General features: G+C 44.6%; 1 protein-coding gene across 2 annotated transcripts in view; it reads right to left on the bottom strand.

The window, feature by feature from the left end:
• The window catches only part of CLIP2 (CAP-Gly domain containing linker protein 2), a 169398-nt gene that overhangs the window by 39747 nt on the left and 114278 nt on the right, over positions 1 to 15373 (bottom strand). The window contains exon 9 of one of the 2 annotated variants that reach the window (XM_033922592.1): positions 2896 to 3000. The exons of the other annotated variant lie outside the window; for it this stretch is intronic. Coding sequence (XP_033778483.1) covers positions 2896 to 3000 — 105 coding nt within the window. The remainder of the gene's footprint in view (positions 1 to 2895; positions 3001 to 15373) is intronic. 2 annotated transcript variants of the gene reach the window in all.

Below are 15373 nucleotides of genomic sequence, written 5' to 3'. Positions count from 1 at the left end.
TGAAATCAGATATTCAGTTTTGGCCACTATCCGATGCTAAATATCCAGTTTAATTTTAACCACAGCAGTGAGCATTTTGCCTAAACACAAAGGGGTAAATTCTATAAACAGCGCCTAGACTCGGCACCAGTAGGCACCCTACCGGCGGCTAAGCTAATTGAGAAACGTTGTTTAAAATGACAAAAAACATTAAAGTTAAAGTGCTTCCAGAATTGCACCTACATGGGCGCTTTAAGGTGCTTAATGCCATTATGGGCGTGGCTAATGCCAGAAGTAGCATTAGACGCAATTCATGACAAAAGAAATGTAGGCCTGGAAAACCCTGGCCTACATTTCCAGCGCCTATCTTCCCCAGAGGCTCGGTTCTTTATATGGTGCTTTTGCATGATAGACATGCAATCGGCGGCTGCTTTTTAGGTGGCCGCTGATATCGGCACCATATAGGAATCCGGGCCTAATTGTATGGTTAAATATCAGGCAGTATGCTATTATAAAAGTGTTCTTGATAGAGGGGTAAAAGTGCAGCAAAAGATGTTGCTTAGACCTACGGCGATCTCTTTGACATATAAGATCCAGATTAGATCTGTCTGACTGTGGGTGTAATTTTATAAGGATATTTCACTTATATAGGCCTTTTTGTGCACATGAAAGGGCTTTTTAAAAATTACTCCAGAAGTTATACACCTAAAAGTACGCACATTGCCAAGAATGCCAGGGGCAGTGCTAGGGCAGACCCAGAAGTTATCTGAACACCACCGATATTCAGTATTGATGCCTGGATAGCTAACCACTTGAACTCATTGGCTCCAGAAGGTCTTAATAAGGAGCTGGATTGGATGTCACTGGAATAAGGAATCCAAAAATGGCCGCCTCAAGTTCCCGCATCAGTCTCATGAGTTCCTGTAGTCTCGCAAGCTGATGTGGGAACTAGAGGCAGCCATTTTGATAGCGGATCTGCATGGGGCAGGAGCAAAGGATGATCACCCTTTCCCCGCTTCACTGCTAGACCACCAGGGCTTTAAAGGTAAGCTGTGGAGGGATCTGGGAGGCCAGGAAGGAATTCTGGGTGGGGGCCTTAAAGTTATTCATAGTTTTTTAATATTCGTACTCCTAAACCCCGCGAATATAAAGGGAGACCTATAATTATGTTAATGTTTGCTTCATTCATCTGGTGCAACATTATGTTAACATGCATCTATATTGGAAGCTGAAACCTCCACCACTATCATTGCCTGTATGGTCATGAATGGGCCACTGAAGCACGGTGTGGTAGGCTTTCAAAATGCAATCCTTCTGCCACATAGTTTTTTTAAAAATGCATGCTGAGTGGTTTCCTCATGCATTGTAATTTTTATCTTCGATATCATAGATGAGGTGCCTCGGCCTTAATGAAGAAAGTTGAAATGTGAATTCATTTCAAGAGAAGTGGCCATGACAATAAGTCAGCAACAAACGGTGAGTTAGCTAATCAATTTAATAAATAAGTCATGTGAACATCTGATGTAAAATTGAAGAAAAGTTGGATTGATGAAGATTTTGTCTTGAATATTAGAATATGAGAATTTTGCTCTTGAGTCTGAGGAACCACAAAAAATCATTTAGAGACTGGTTTGGTGTGATATGGATAGCTAGGGTATTCTGGACATGTACTCTTTTTAGAGGACTGTTTGGTTGCCTGGAGGGATTTTGGAAACCTGGCAGTTTGTCCAGGTTTTGGAAGGTCCCAAACTTGGGGCCGGCATCTGGAGGGTCTCTGTACATGCATGGATGTCGATGTGATGATGTCGATCTCCACGCATGCACAGAAGTCTGCCAGACGCGACCCCAAGCTTGGGAAAGGAGACATGAGTCCATGTAAAGGTGGGGTTGGGGCAGACTGGGGCAGAGCAAGGTATCCTCTTTTTTTTTTTTAAAGAAGGAAATCTGGTAGCCTTATGGATATCTAACCAGGCATGTTGGACCACAGACCTAACTATGTCTGGTTAGCTATGTGGGTACAGCACTCAATATTGGCATAACACCTGTGCACTGCCAAAAATCTAGACAGTCGGTGTTGGTGGACTTAAGCAGGAGCAACAGGGGCTGCCTCTAGGGGGCCCTACTCAGACATGTCCTCTTGTCTCCAAACACCCCGCCCCCCACATACAAATTTTAAGATATTTATTTCTCTGTAAGGGTTCAAGGCAACAGCAGTGATTCACATAGACCATCTGTCACAACCCCAGAACTTGCTCTCTGCTGCATCCTGCCCCCTTCCGATATAACTTCCTGCTTCAACAAGGGCAGGACACAGCAGAGAGCAGGCTCCAGGGTTGGCAGTAGTTGGCCTGTGTGAACCACAGCTGCTGCCCTGATCCCTCTAAAAAGAAACATGCTGTTAAGTATGTGTGCATGCTGGCGGTGGGGTCTGGAGAAAGGGGGACATACCAGATTACTGGGAGGGCCCCTGAAACTGGTCTGCACAGGGCCCCACAATTGGTGAGGCTGGCCCCTTTCAGGATAACATCAGAACCAGATCAGTTTAGTGTACATGATAAGCAGTGACTGCATGGCATACTATTTTAACATATGCTAAATAGCCTCACCATGCACACTAAGCTTACTGCATAAGTCCCTTGGATTCTCACAAGGTGATGAAGAAAGGCCATGTTGCTGAGACGCAAAGTGAACTGTGGAAAGTAAAATCAGCACTAGAGGTCAGACAAGCTATATTATTCCATCATCTCCCGAAGTGAATGCAAACATAAATCAAATGACAGCCAAAATGGAGAGGGAAACAAAACAAGCTCTAAAATCCCCACAACAAAGCAGAAGCACAATGTGAAAATGACTAGTTGCCCCGATGCGGCTTGCAAGCAAACTACTCCGCAGGCAGGGTTCGTGCCGCCAGTTTACCCTGTGGTCCTCTAATTCTTTAAGGAGCTTTTCGGCTTTGGCTTTCTCACACAGTAGGCTCTGCTCGAGCTCCCGAATTCGGGCATGCTCCAGCTGCGTCTGAGTCTGTCACAGATGGGACAAGGGAAGTGGAAGAGAGGAGAGAGAGCAGAAACACAGAGAAAAAGGCTACAACAGTGTGTAAAAGAGCACAAGACAGGAAAGGCGGTTACAATGGAACATGAACAGCGCTAATGAGAAAACATCACCCAGTGGAATCAACCACTAGAATTTAATGCAATATCATGATGCTGAGTGCTTCACGGATGATAGGCAAGAAATAGGAAAAGGTCCTTTTGGAATAAGGCCTTAAGGGGATAATGCTATAACTATGCACCTATACAGTTAACTGGTACTCTTAACCAACCAGCAAAAAAATCACCAGTGAATAAAATAAAGGTCCCCCCGAAGCACCAGTAGCAGCGGTCCTGAGCCACAAACCCCCACTCCCTCAAGCCTCGAAGCAGCACTCCTGAGCCACGAATCTCCCCTCCTGCCCACCCAAAGGATCAGTGTGGCAGCAGTCCTGAGCCGCAAACCCCCTTCCCTCAAGCCCCGAAGCAGCAGAAGCGGGCGGCAGTCCTGACCCGAGAGGACCCTTGTTCCCTTACTCCCTTTCTTCCTTACCTGACGTGGCAACCAGTAAGCAGGAGGCAGTGCTCAAAACAGACTCCTGGTGGCCAGCCCCGGCGGGGCCTTTCCTCTGACGTGTGATGCGTCAGAGGAAAGGCCCTGCCGGGGCTGTCCGTGAGCAGCCTGTTTTGAGCGCTGCCGCTTCAAGCGGCAGAGAAGGAGCGAGAGATCGAGGGGGTTCACATCTCGGGACCACCGCCTGGCTTCTGCTGCTTCGGGACTTTGGGGAGGGTGTTTGCAACTCAGGACCGCTGTCATTCTGGTGTTTCGAGGCAGGAGGGAGGTAGAGAATTAAGATCTGAAAGACACTCCTTGTACATTACTGTATTAATTACTGTATTATACAGTAACTCTCAGGCAATCAGAAAAACAGTTATCCGGCATCCAACAATCATCTTGGGTGCCGGATAGCTGAGATTCTACTGTATATAAGTTGGCACATATTCTATAAAGGACAATACACCTACTTTTCTTTATAGAATACTAGCATAACAGACTATATATGCAGATAGGAGGATAGGTGTGAACACTTATGCCAGCAATAGATCTGCTGTAAGTATTCATGCCTAAATTCTGGAGATCTACACAAAAGACTGGATTTAATTAATGGCATCCAAATTGTCTCAGTGCGCTATTTTATAAAAAGCAATCTGAGGCCCAGATTCTCATTGAGTTGCTGAAAGTTAGGTGATGTTAGGTGTCCTACTGCTGCCTAATTTGTTTTAACTGGTGCTAAATGACACACTAATTGACCACATTGTTTAAAACCATTAAAAAAAGTAATTACAATTAAAAAAAAAAAAAAAAAAAAACGGCGCCACTCCACAACCTCCGGCATCCCTGGTGGCTAGCTGCATGTAGTGACTCTGAAGCCCAGAAGTGGGTGTGGATAGGGGCAGCGCCAGACTTCAGCATCACTATGTTCCGCTGGTCATATTTCTGATGGGACCCTAGGTGCTGGAAATGTAGGCCTGTGAAATCCTGGCCTATATTTCCGGCACCTAGGGTCCTGTCAAGCTGCGATTCTGGAAGTGGTGCCTGTTGGCAATTGACATAGCAGGCGTTGCTTCAGAATCAGTATTTACAGCAGCTGAAACCTGGTGTAAATGCCGGTGTCAAACCAGTGGCATATTAAGGGAGTTGGTCCGCCCCGAGCAACATGTTTATGAGGGCGCCGTTCCATCCCACTTCCTCCCCACTGCCCCCGCTGCATGTGCACACCTTCTCATCCCTCCCATCATACCTCAGCGATGCGAGCAGCACCTCCAACCTGCCGCTTGTGCCAGCGATGGCTCTTCCTCTGACATCACTTCCAGGTCCCTTGCCTAGGAAGTAACGTCAGAGGGACAGCCAACGCCGACAGCAAGTTGGTGATACTGCTTGCGCCGGGAAAGTTAAAGAGGTACAGAGGAAGGGAAAGGGCGTGCGCGTGCAGCAGGGGAGATGGGGAAGGAGTGGGGGCCGGAGAAGAGGCCCTTTTAAGTTGTGCACTAACAGAGAAATTCTATACAAGGCATCTAAGGTGCCAAATAGGTGCCTAACAATTAGTATATTGGCTTCAATTAAGAGTTTTAATAAGCTCATAATTGAAAAAAAAAAAAATTAATTGGGTGATAGGCACCTATCTTCTTAGGCACGATTCTAAATAAGATAGGCGCCTTTCTAATGGCGCCTAACTCTAAAGTAGGCATGTTTAGGGGCGGACAAGGACTTTGGCACCATTAGGTGTGATTCTCTAAAGTATTTGGATGCTTATAATGTAGACTTTTAAACCCTGGCCTACATTTAGGCATCTAATAGGTGCCTACATTTTAGTTAGGCACAATTCTGCAATGAGCGTCTAAGTGTGATTGCCAAGAAATAGCTGTCTAACTTTAGATGCCTATCTTTTTAGGCACCCAATTACAGAATTTGTCCCTAAGGGATTTAGGCCCAGGGGATTATACATAGAAACATAGAAATAGACGGCAGATAAGGGCCCACGGCCCATCTAGTCTGCCCACCTTAATGTCCCTCCCCTACCTTTGCCCTGTGAATAGATCCCATGTGCCGATCCCATTTGGCCTTAAAATCAGGCACGCTGCTGGCCTCAATCACCTGTAGTGGAAGACTATTCCAGCGATCAACCACTCTTTCAGTGAAAAAGAATTTCCTGGTGTCACCTCGTAGTTTCCCGCCCCTGATTTTCAACGGATGCCCTCTTGTTGTCGTGGGACCCTTGAAAAAGAAGATATCTTCCTCCGCCTCGATGCGGCCCGTAAGATACTTGAATGTCTCGATCATGTCCCCCCTCTCTCTGCGCTCCTCGAGCGAGTATAGCTGTAATTTGTCAAGCCGTTTTTCGTATGGTAGATCTTTGAGTCCCGAGACCATCCGGGTGGCCATTCTTTGCACCGACTCCAGTCTCAGCACATCCTTGCGATGATGCGGCCTCCAGAATTGCACACAGTATTCCAGGTGGGGCCTCACCATGGATCTATACAATGGCATAATGACTTCCGCCTTACGACTGACGAAACCCCTTCGTATGCAGCCCATGATTTGTCTTGCCTTGGACGAAGCCTGCTCCACTTGATTGGCAAACTTCATGTCCTCACTGACGATTACCCCCAAGTCTCGTTCTGCTACCGTTTTTGCTAGGATCTCGCCATTAAGGGTATAAGACTTGCATGGATTCTGGCTGCCCAGGTGCATAACTTTGCATTTTTTGGCATTGAAGTTGAGTTGCCATGTCCTAGACCATCGCTCCAGTAGGAGTAGGTCGTGCATCATGTTGTCGGGCACTGAATCTTCGTCTGTTGTGCATTTGCCCACTACATTACTCAGTTTGGTGTCATCGGCGAATAATGTTATTTTACCTCGAAGCCCTTCTGCCAAGTCTCTTATAAAGATGTTGAATAGGATTGGGCCCATAGAACAGAACTTAGGAAGATGTGAATGGCAAATCCAATTATTGCCAATTAACTTCAATAATTGATTGCCAAGATCACTTTAATGCTAGTTAAAGGATTGTTAGCTAATCAATCTGTGTACACAACTTTGATTCGCATGCAAATTTTTAGCTTTGCGATTGTTGAAAGCATTACAGCTAGCCCCTTACAGATGTGGTAGCAAATGCAGCTTGCTTCTTTTTAATTCCACCTTCTCAAATCTATTAATTCTGTGGTGATAAGGATCCCTGAAGAAGGAAACAGACAGTGTTGAGTCCTGTTGCTCCCTATGGGCTCTTATTCTGCATAGTTTTGGGGACTTATCTACTTTTATTGTTATTGTTCAATAAACTGATCTCTTGCCCAGATTGTGTCCCAGCCTGGTTTTGTGCCCAAATTTGGGTGCCATATATAGAATCCAGGGCATAGCCATATATAGAATCCAGGGCATGGCAGTAACAGCTCTGGTGCTACATCAGAGCTGCTACCACTGCGGCCGGCGTTAAAAACTGCGCTATGGTTTTGTAAAAGTGTGTGTGTGGGGGAGGGGGAATAAGTTACATGCATAAGTGGGAGTCCTGTCCATAATCTCACAAGATTCAACTGATGTGCACATCCACACACTATGCAGGAAAATTGCATATTTATAGATCAGCGCTTCATCAGATTTTTGACATTTACACACATGCATGCATGCATCAATATGCTAGTATTCTAAACTTATAAGTTATAGGTCATTTTACTACTGTTATGCTGTTAACAAAACTGCAAGCTTTATTTTAAACTGTTCCTGTTGTAGACCACCTTGGGTGAATCTATCCATAAAGGTGGTTGATAAATCCCAAGAAATAATAAACACGGTACACCGACCAATCCGCGCAGGACAATTGCGCTCCAACTAAAGCGTCCCAACAATTTTGCGCATGGACAAGTGCGCGCACGACAATTGTGGCCCGTGTAGGATATCTGGAAGGCCCTGATTTGCTCAGACTCCTCAGGCCCTGTCCCTGAGGAGTCTGAGCAAATCAGGGCCTTCCAGATATCTACTAAAAGGGTTCCCATAATCATGATTAAACCTAACTCTAACACTAGATAGGAAGTGAATGCTTTAAGTGTAGTGGCACAACCCTCAAAAAGACAAAAAAGTATCCTGTCGGGGCGCAATTGTCAGGTCACCTCCCATTCATTGTTGGGCCACCTCCCATTCATTGCGAACATTTGTCTGTGCATGTAAATATTGGGGCGCAATTGTCAGGGCGCAATTGTCGTGCGCGCATTTGACGGGTCACCATAAATACATAATTTACACAAGTACTCGGTGCATAAAAGTTAGTATCTGCTTTATAGAATTAACCTCTTAAGTAGAAGGTCACTAAATCACACACTATCCATTAAGTACAATGGGAAAGGAGGGAGGAACCATCATGGCATGCATTAAGACATGGATTATATCATATAGTAAACTGAAATTACAATATTTATGGCTAGAGATAACTGTTTATATTCCATTAAAAATATACTATAGACACTGCATTTCCTGGGAACTTTTCCCTGTTCTGTTCAGCAGCTGTCTACTAATTCAGCTTATTTTCTGACTTATGTGATTGAAGAACGGCACATGACATGTACGGCACCAACAGAATATTAACAGACCAAAATGTAAGATGTAGTTCCATAATAAAAGAGGAAAGGACATATACCATGATATGTGCCTACCTTAAATTTGTTCACAGCGACTGTTCTGAACTTATAAATAGATTATAAATATTAAATAAAGGGGGTTCAAAGTCCAAAAAGATCTTAACTCTGTTAGAGAAAAGAATTCTCTTATGTTCAAGTTATAGTTATTCTCATCGGCCTTCAGCTGGAAAAAGGCCCAATAAGAAAATACTCCCAAACGGAAGAAAAAATTCTTAGGTCAATAAACAAAGGTGAAAAGGAGAAAGAGGTGAGATGGAAAAAATTATTTAATCATGTAGGATTGGGAGCAAGAAAGATACGAAGCACTATGGAAAAACACTGCCATTAAGCTACGTTGGAATTTTTCCTAATTTATTTGCAATTTGTCATGAACTTTTTGATGTTATCGGCCGGTTTTTTTGACCTGAGAATTTTTTTCTCCCGTTCGGGAGTTTTTTCTTCTTGGGCCTTTTTCCAGCTGAGGGCCGATGACAATAAATATAACTCGAACATGAGAGAATTCTTTTCTCTAACAAAGTTAAGATCCTTTGGGACTTTGAGGCTCCTTTATTTAATATTTATAATCTATTCATAAGTTTGGAACAGCCGCTGTGAACAAATTTAAGGTGAGCACATATTATCATTGTGTTCCTTTAATACTACTAAGTTTTGGAAGCACAGTCATGAAGTTAATATTCTCTTTACATCATAATGCACCAAGACATATTTAGCCAATCAGATTACTCTGTTTAGGCTGTCTCTTCCTTTCTTTTCTCTTATTTTCTTCCCTGAGCATGAAAAATAAGCCTCTGCAGTTCTCCAGAAGCAGATTCATTTTCTTAAGTGAAATGTGTGTCTCAGGCTTAACACATGAATAAACCACCTGAAATTCAAAAAAGCGATGTTAACTGGACTGGAGAGGCTCCTGCCTGGTTAAACCCAATGCGTAATCCAGCACACGATATTCAGGGGCACTTAATCAGTTAGTGCCACTGAATATTGTTGCTAATCAGCCATTTCCTCACCGATTAAATTAGGGGTGGGCCACAGTCAGTGGTGTAGCGAGGGTGCGAGGCACCCAGGGTGGTGACGTCTCTCCCCCGCCATCAACTTTGCCCCCCCTGCTTCTCCCTGATCCCCCCTGAAGCGTCCGCCCCCCTTCCCTTCCCCCGTACCTCTAGTTGAAGCTGTTGCGGTGGTTAATCACATGCTCCTCGTGACCCCGTTGACTCTCCCTCTGACATCACTTCCTATGTGCGGCACCCAGAAATGATGTCAGCAGGAGAGCTGACAGGATCATGAGAAGCACATTGTTGACCGCTGCAAGCAACAACTTCAACTAGAAGTACAGGGGAAGGGAAGAGGAGTGTGCGCGTGGCGAGGGGAGGAGTGGGAAGAGGCAGGGCGGAGAGGAGGAGGTGTGCTGGTGCCCCCAACAACATGGCCCCCAACAACATGGCAGACCGCCCCCTCTTTACTATGCCACTGACCACAATGGAGCATCTACTTAGCCGGTTAGTGGCTAACCAGTTAACCAGTGAAGTAATGCACAAAGTCAGGACTGTAAAAAGGCTATCCTAATTTTGTGCATTACAATTAACCAGTCTCCAGAATAAATATCAGCTGGGGCCTAATTAATTTTCTGGTGATTGCTGATCCACAGATTTTCAATGCCAGGAGCTGTCCATGCCCTGACATTGAATATCTGGGATCAGTTCAGCCCACGGCTGTGAGCAGCTCAAACACTGCTTACCGTCATGAGCTTAATATTGAATGGATAATTTTTTTTATGCTTTATAACTTCTTTTCAAATTCAGGGACTCTTGTTTTAAAATAGCATTGCGCACGCAGTCTCCCTTATTCTGCTCAGAACATTTTGAATGCACCTGGTATCCACAAGCCTGGGTGAAATAATAGTACCAAAAGAAAGAATATGGTGTCCACAGGCTATTTAACCAATTTAAGCATTAACATTTTTTTTAAATGGCCCCAGAGCGCTGTGCTCATGTTAAGTTTGAATGTACACAATATTTAAATGGTACATACTGAGGAGTGACTACAAAAATGCAGGGGTTACCATAATGTGGATCATGACCTATGTTTCCACTAAACCACTGTATCGCAGACTTTTTTAAGCCCTGAAACATGAAACTTGACGTGATGTCATGTGCATACGTGGCCTCAATATGCATGCAAAAGCCTTATATGGTATCAAGTATTCTTGACCAATTATATGCAGGCAGTAAAATGTTGTCATATATAAGTAAACATAGCAGGATAAAATTTTGAAACTGTTAAGTCAGAGAAGCTGCAGTTACACTATCTGACTGTAATGTGCCTCCATTGTACAAATGCCTTTTGAAACAAGATCATTCTGTTAAATTTTAATAAACAATATTTGATTGGAAATATTTGTACAATTATCATTATTCCAGTGTATCTATGAGCAGGGTAGAAACATAACTCTATTCACTATGGGATTAGTTTATTTATATATTTACGCATTGTCTTTATCTAACAAGTTAAATATTAACAAGATACATATTCAGTTGTTTATTTAATTGCAAATTTGTAAGAACATAAGAATTGCCGCTGCTGGGTCAGACCAGTGGTCCATCGCGCCCAACGGTCCGCTCACGCGGCGGCCCCCAGGTCGAAGACCTGTGCCCTAACCTAGACCAGCCCTACCTACATTCGTTCCGGTTCAGCAGGAACTTGTCCAATCTTGTCTTGAATCCCCGGAGCGTGTTTTCCCTTATAACAGACTCCGGGAGAGCATTCCAGTTCTCCACCACTCTCTGGGTGAAAGAAGAACTTCCTTACATTCGTACGGAATCTATTCCCTTTTAACTTCAGCGAGTGCCCTCTCGTTCTCTCTACCTTGGAGAGGGTGACCAACCTGTCTTTATCTACTAAGTCTATTCCCTTCATTATCTTGAATGTTTCGATCATGTCTCCTCTCAGTCTCCTCTTTTCAAGGGAGAACAGGCACAGCTTCTCTAATCTCTCACTGTATGGCAACTCCTCCAACCCCTTAACCATTTTAGTCGCTCTTCTCTGGACCCTTTCGAGTAGTACCATGTCCTTCTTCATGTATGGCGACCAGTGCTGGATGCAGTATTCCAGGTGAGGGCGTACCATAGCCGGTACAGCGGCATGATAACCCTCTCCGATCTGTTCGTGATCCCCTTCTTAATCATTCCTAGCATTCTGTTTGCCCTTTTCGCTGCCGCTGCGCATTGTGCAGACGGCTTCATTGACTTGTCGACCAGTACTCCCAGGTCTCTTTCCTGGGGGGGGGTGTCTCTCCTAGTACTGCCCAGGACATCTTGTGATTTTTGATACCACCATGCATTACCTTACACTTATCTACGTTGAATCTAATTTGCCATGTTGCTGCCCATTTCTCGAGCGTGGTTATGTCACGTTGCAGATCTTCACAATCCCCCTTCGTCTTCACTACTCTGTATAACTTCGTATCGTCTGCAAATTTAATCACCTCACTCGTTGTATCCATTTCCAGATCGTTTATGAATATGTTGAAGAGCACATATATAGTATGTAGGCTATTGGTCTGAGTTGGTTGAGACCTGGGGACGGGTTACATATTTGTGACTTGGAATCACTGATTTTCTTGGAAAGGAAATCAGAGAGATATTGTGGATATTGGGAAGGTTGGGTGGGCTCCCAGGACTACATATCTTTGGATTTGGTTATTTACATGGGTTTTTGGTTTTTATCTTTCCTATATTCTTTTCTTGTCTGATTTATTTTTTCTGGTTTCTCGGGTTTTGTTTTATCACATCCCATCTTCAATTCCTACTAACATGACTGAGTGGCAAAATTACATCTGGGGGGAGGGCTGGGCCCCTAGATGTTTATATTTAATTTTAATGAAAACTTCACCATCATTCCATTTTCGTATGGAATGATGGTGGTTAAATCACCTTCATTGTTGCGAATTGCATCTTGGAATGTTTCAGGGGTAAATTCAGTGATAAAATGTACTAAGTTGCTCTCTTATATTTGACGTCAGGAGATAGACATAGCTTTTCCTACAAGAAACAAAATTGACTGATATAGAACACATGAAGCTTAAAACTGGTTGGGTGGGAGAAGTTTATTGTTCTTCAACTAATTGTAAAAAGGGAGGGGTAGCTATTTTAATCAACAAATATTTACAATGTCAGACTAAACTGTTGACCAAGGATTCTTGTGGTCGCATGCTTTTATTGCAGATAACTTTGAGTTCCTATTCCTTTAACTTATTGGTGGTTTATGCTCCCACTGTCTATAAACATGTCTTTTTCCAATCTTTGGTTCAGAATGCATTGAGTTTTGAGACATCATCAGTAACGCAGTACACAGAAGGCCCCAGTGAGAAGACCGCGAAGGTGCTCCACTGTCGGAAGGTATTTATGGTTGCGGTCAGCAGGGATCAATTGGGAGGGAAGGATGGAGGGTCAGCGGGGGTTCGGCTGCATGGCAGGGGGAAGCGTGGCTGCCTACTATTAGGGCTTAATTTTGAGGGTAGGACTTATATTAAGACCTACCATGAAAATCATGCTAGGGCCTATTTTCGGGGTAGTTCTTATTTTCAGGGAAACACGGTAGAACATCAGGGGCCTGTGGAAAAAATATTGAGGACCCCCCCATCATTTCTCCCCCCTCCCCATTACTTCTTTCTTTCTTCCCTTCTCTCTACCCCCTCCCGGGCCCATTATTTCTTTTTTCCTCACCCCCACCCCAGCCCATCATTTTATTCTATTCCTTCCCCTTTCACCCCCCCAGGTAAATAACTTATCTCTTTCTTCACCCCATCATCTTTCCCTCTTTCTCTCCCTCCACCTGTGCCCCCAGTCTACCTTAAATATATCTTCCATGAGGTTCCCGGCAGAGGCAGGAATTCAGATAGGCTGCCAGAAGCCTGTGTAAAGCCTCTCTTCTAATGCAAACTGTTCCTCTGACACAACTTCTGGTTTAGGTGGGAGTGATTTGCATCAGAAGAGAGTCTCCAGGAAGGCCACTGGCAGCATTTCTGAATTTCTGCCACTGCTAGGAACCTCGTTAAAGACATATTTAGGGTAGACTGTGAGATGCTGGATCGCAGAAAGGGGGGGGGATGGAGGGGGAAGCACTGGCTGCCTGCACTTGGAAATAAAACCTGGCTTTTCAATTGCTGGCTTGAAAGGTCTGCAGGCAGCTGGCCTGGCCTTTCAAAAACTGGCCAGGCTGGCTGAATACCAGACAGTTGGCAACCATAAAGGGGGCCCCCAGGCTTGGAGGCCTATGGAATTTCCCACCCATTCCACGCAGTTACTACACCACTAAGGGGGTGAAGATAAAGCTAGTTGAACCTAGTGACAAAAGAGGGAGGCTAGAGGAAAATTAGAATTGAAGGAATGAGAAATGGAAGACATATAAGGGAGGCACGGATGGAGTAAGATAGATGAGGAAAGAGTGATGGAGAAAGTGAAGGAAAGAAGTAAAGATAGAGAAACATGTTGAGGGGGGGATGAGGGGTCTATGTGTGAAGGAGGAGCAAGCAAACAATGTGTGAGAACAGATGGATGGGATCAACTATATGTCTTTGAAAGCTGGGAAGGGAATTGATATGTGGTTGAAAGAATTAGGAAGGGATGTGTGTGTATGAAAATAGACTGTATGTAAAAGAAGGATGGGAAAAGAAAAAGTGTAATGAATATCATGAGCAGAATAATAATAAAATGAGTAAGAAAGAAAACTAAATAAGTGGCAGAAAAGAAATAAGATGAGAACATGAGAGCAAGAAGAGAAGAAGCAGGAAGAAAACATATACTGTAAATGAAAGACTATAAGGGAAATTCTATAAATAAGCTCCAGTAGTTAGACACCCCACGCACGTGTGAATAGCACCCTAATTGCATTGCCACTTATGTGCACACCTGTGTTGCCAGATACTTTTTTATAATCCCACCCAATTACCTTAAAAAAGCAGCCCCAAAGCAGCCCAATGTCTGAGGGGGTGCTGAAAAGTTTGCAGCCCAACTAACTTCAGTTGGGACAGTCTCCATCGATGGCTATACACTTAGAGAGCCTTTAACTAACATGCGCTAGCCATTTTAGTGCGTGCTAAACGCTATCGCATGCAAACGCATCCATTATATCCCATGAACTCTGTGGCGGGGCCAGGGATAAACCTAGCGCTGGCAACCTGGCTCCCGCCCCAGGCGCAGGACGAAGCGCTCCCTGGAGGACTCTCGCTGGATAATCCCAGTAGAAAGAACAATACACTGCTCACTTTGTAAAGTTCAGATTTTTCTTTTTATTGTCCCCAGTTCAAGGCACTGGGTCTCAAGGAGTCCCTCTTGGCTGAGTGGACTTGAAACAAACAATATATCAGCGATGCTTCTCCTTTATAAGAGAGTCCAGACTGCTGTTCAGGCAGATAAACCAAAAATAAACAAAAACGTGGGGTTTTTTTCTTCTTTAGTTTCACCAATTGTGCCTGTGGATACTTCAGGAAGCTTTTCCCACCTGACCCACCTGAAGTACCATGCCCCCACTACCCTTATACTCCTGGGGTAGGGGCTGGGGAACCATCCTTTTCTGACTGGTTTAAGTCCCCATCCAAAAGTTCCCCTATTCAGGGCTATGTAACGTCAGGTCACTGAATTCCCGTTCAGGCTTTTCTCGGAGGTTAATTAGGGTTCCCACCTCCTTCACTCTCTCTGCAAGGCCTATCTCTCGGGATCTAATTGACACATTCACACTTCCTTACAGTCCTGCTGCACAGAAAGACGTTAACTTTCATTCCCCTCCCCCATTCATTACCTTATTGACTGTAATTAGATAGGAGATCCCAGGCTGCCAGACTGCACTCCATTTCACTTCCTTCAGAGACCTCTATCTCTATCTCCATTAGGGACTCCCCACTCTCTGAGGCTAGATAGGAATTCCCTTCAGGGGCAGCTACCGGCCAGCCCTGCTCTGGAAGCCTTTCTCCTCCCTTGAGCTTCTGCCTGGGAGCCAGAAGTTTGTTAATTCGTGAGGGCTGTAGGACAGCCTGTTCTTTAGCCCTGGACTGGGAAAGAAAACTCCCAGCTGTTTCCTTCCTGCTCTGCACGGCACGTCTCTCTCTTGCAATTCCTGAGTTCCCCTGAGTGTTCCCAGGTGTGTTGGTTTTATGCTGCAGGCTCGTTCCCACTCTCCCTCTG

Source organism: Geotrypetes seraphini, chromosome 15, assembly GCF_902459505.1.
Source record: "Geotrypetes seraphini chromosome 15, aGeoSer1.1, whole genome shotgun sequence".
Classification (NCBI taxonomy): Eukaryota; Metazoa; Chordata; class Amphibia; order Gymnophiona; family Dermophiidae; genus Geotrypetes; species Geotrypetes seraphini.
The sequence above is the reverse complement of the archived record's forward strand: the minus strand, read 5'-3'. Positions and strand labels throughout refer to the sequence as shown.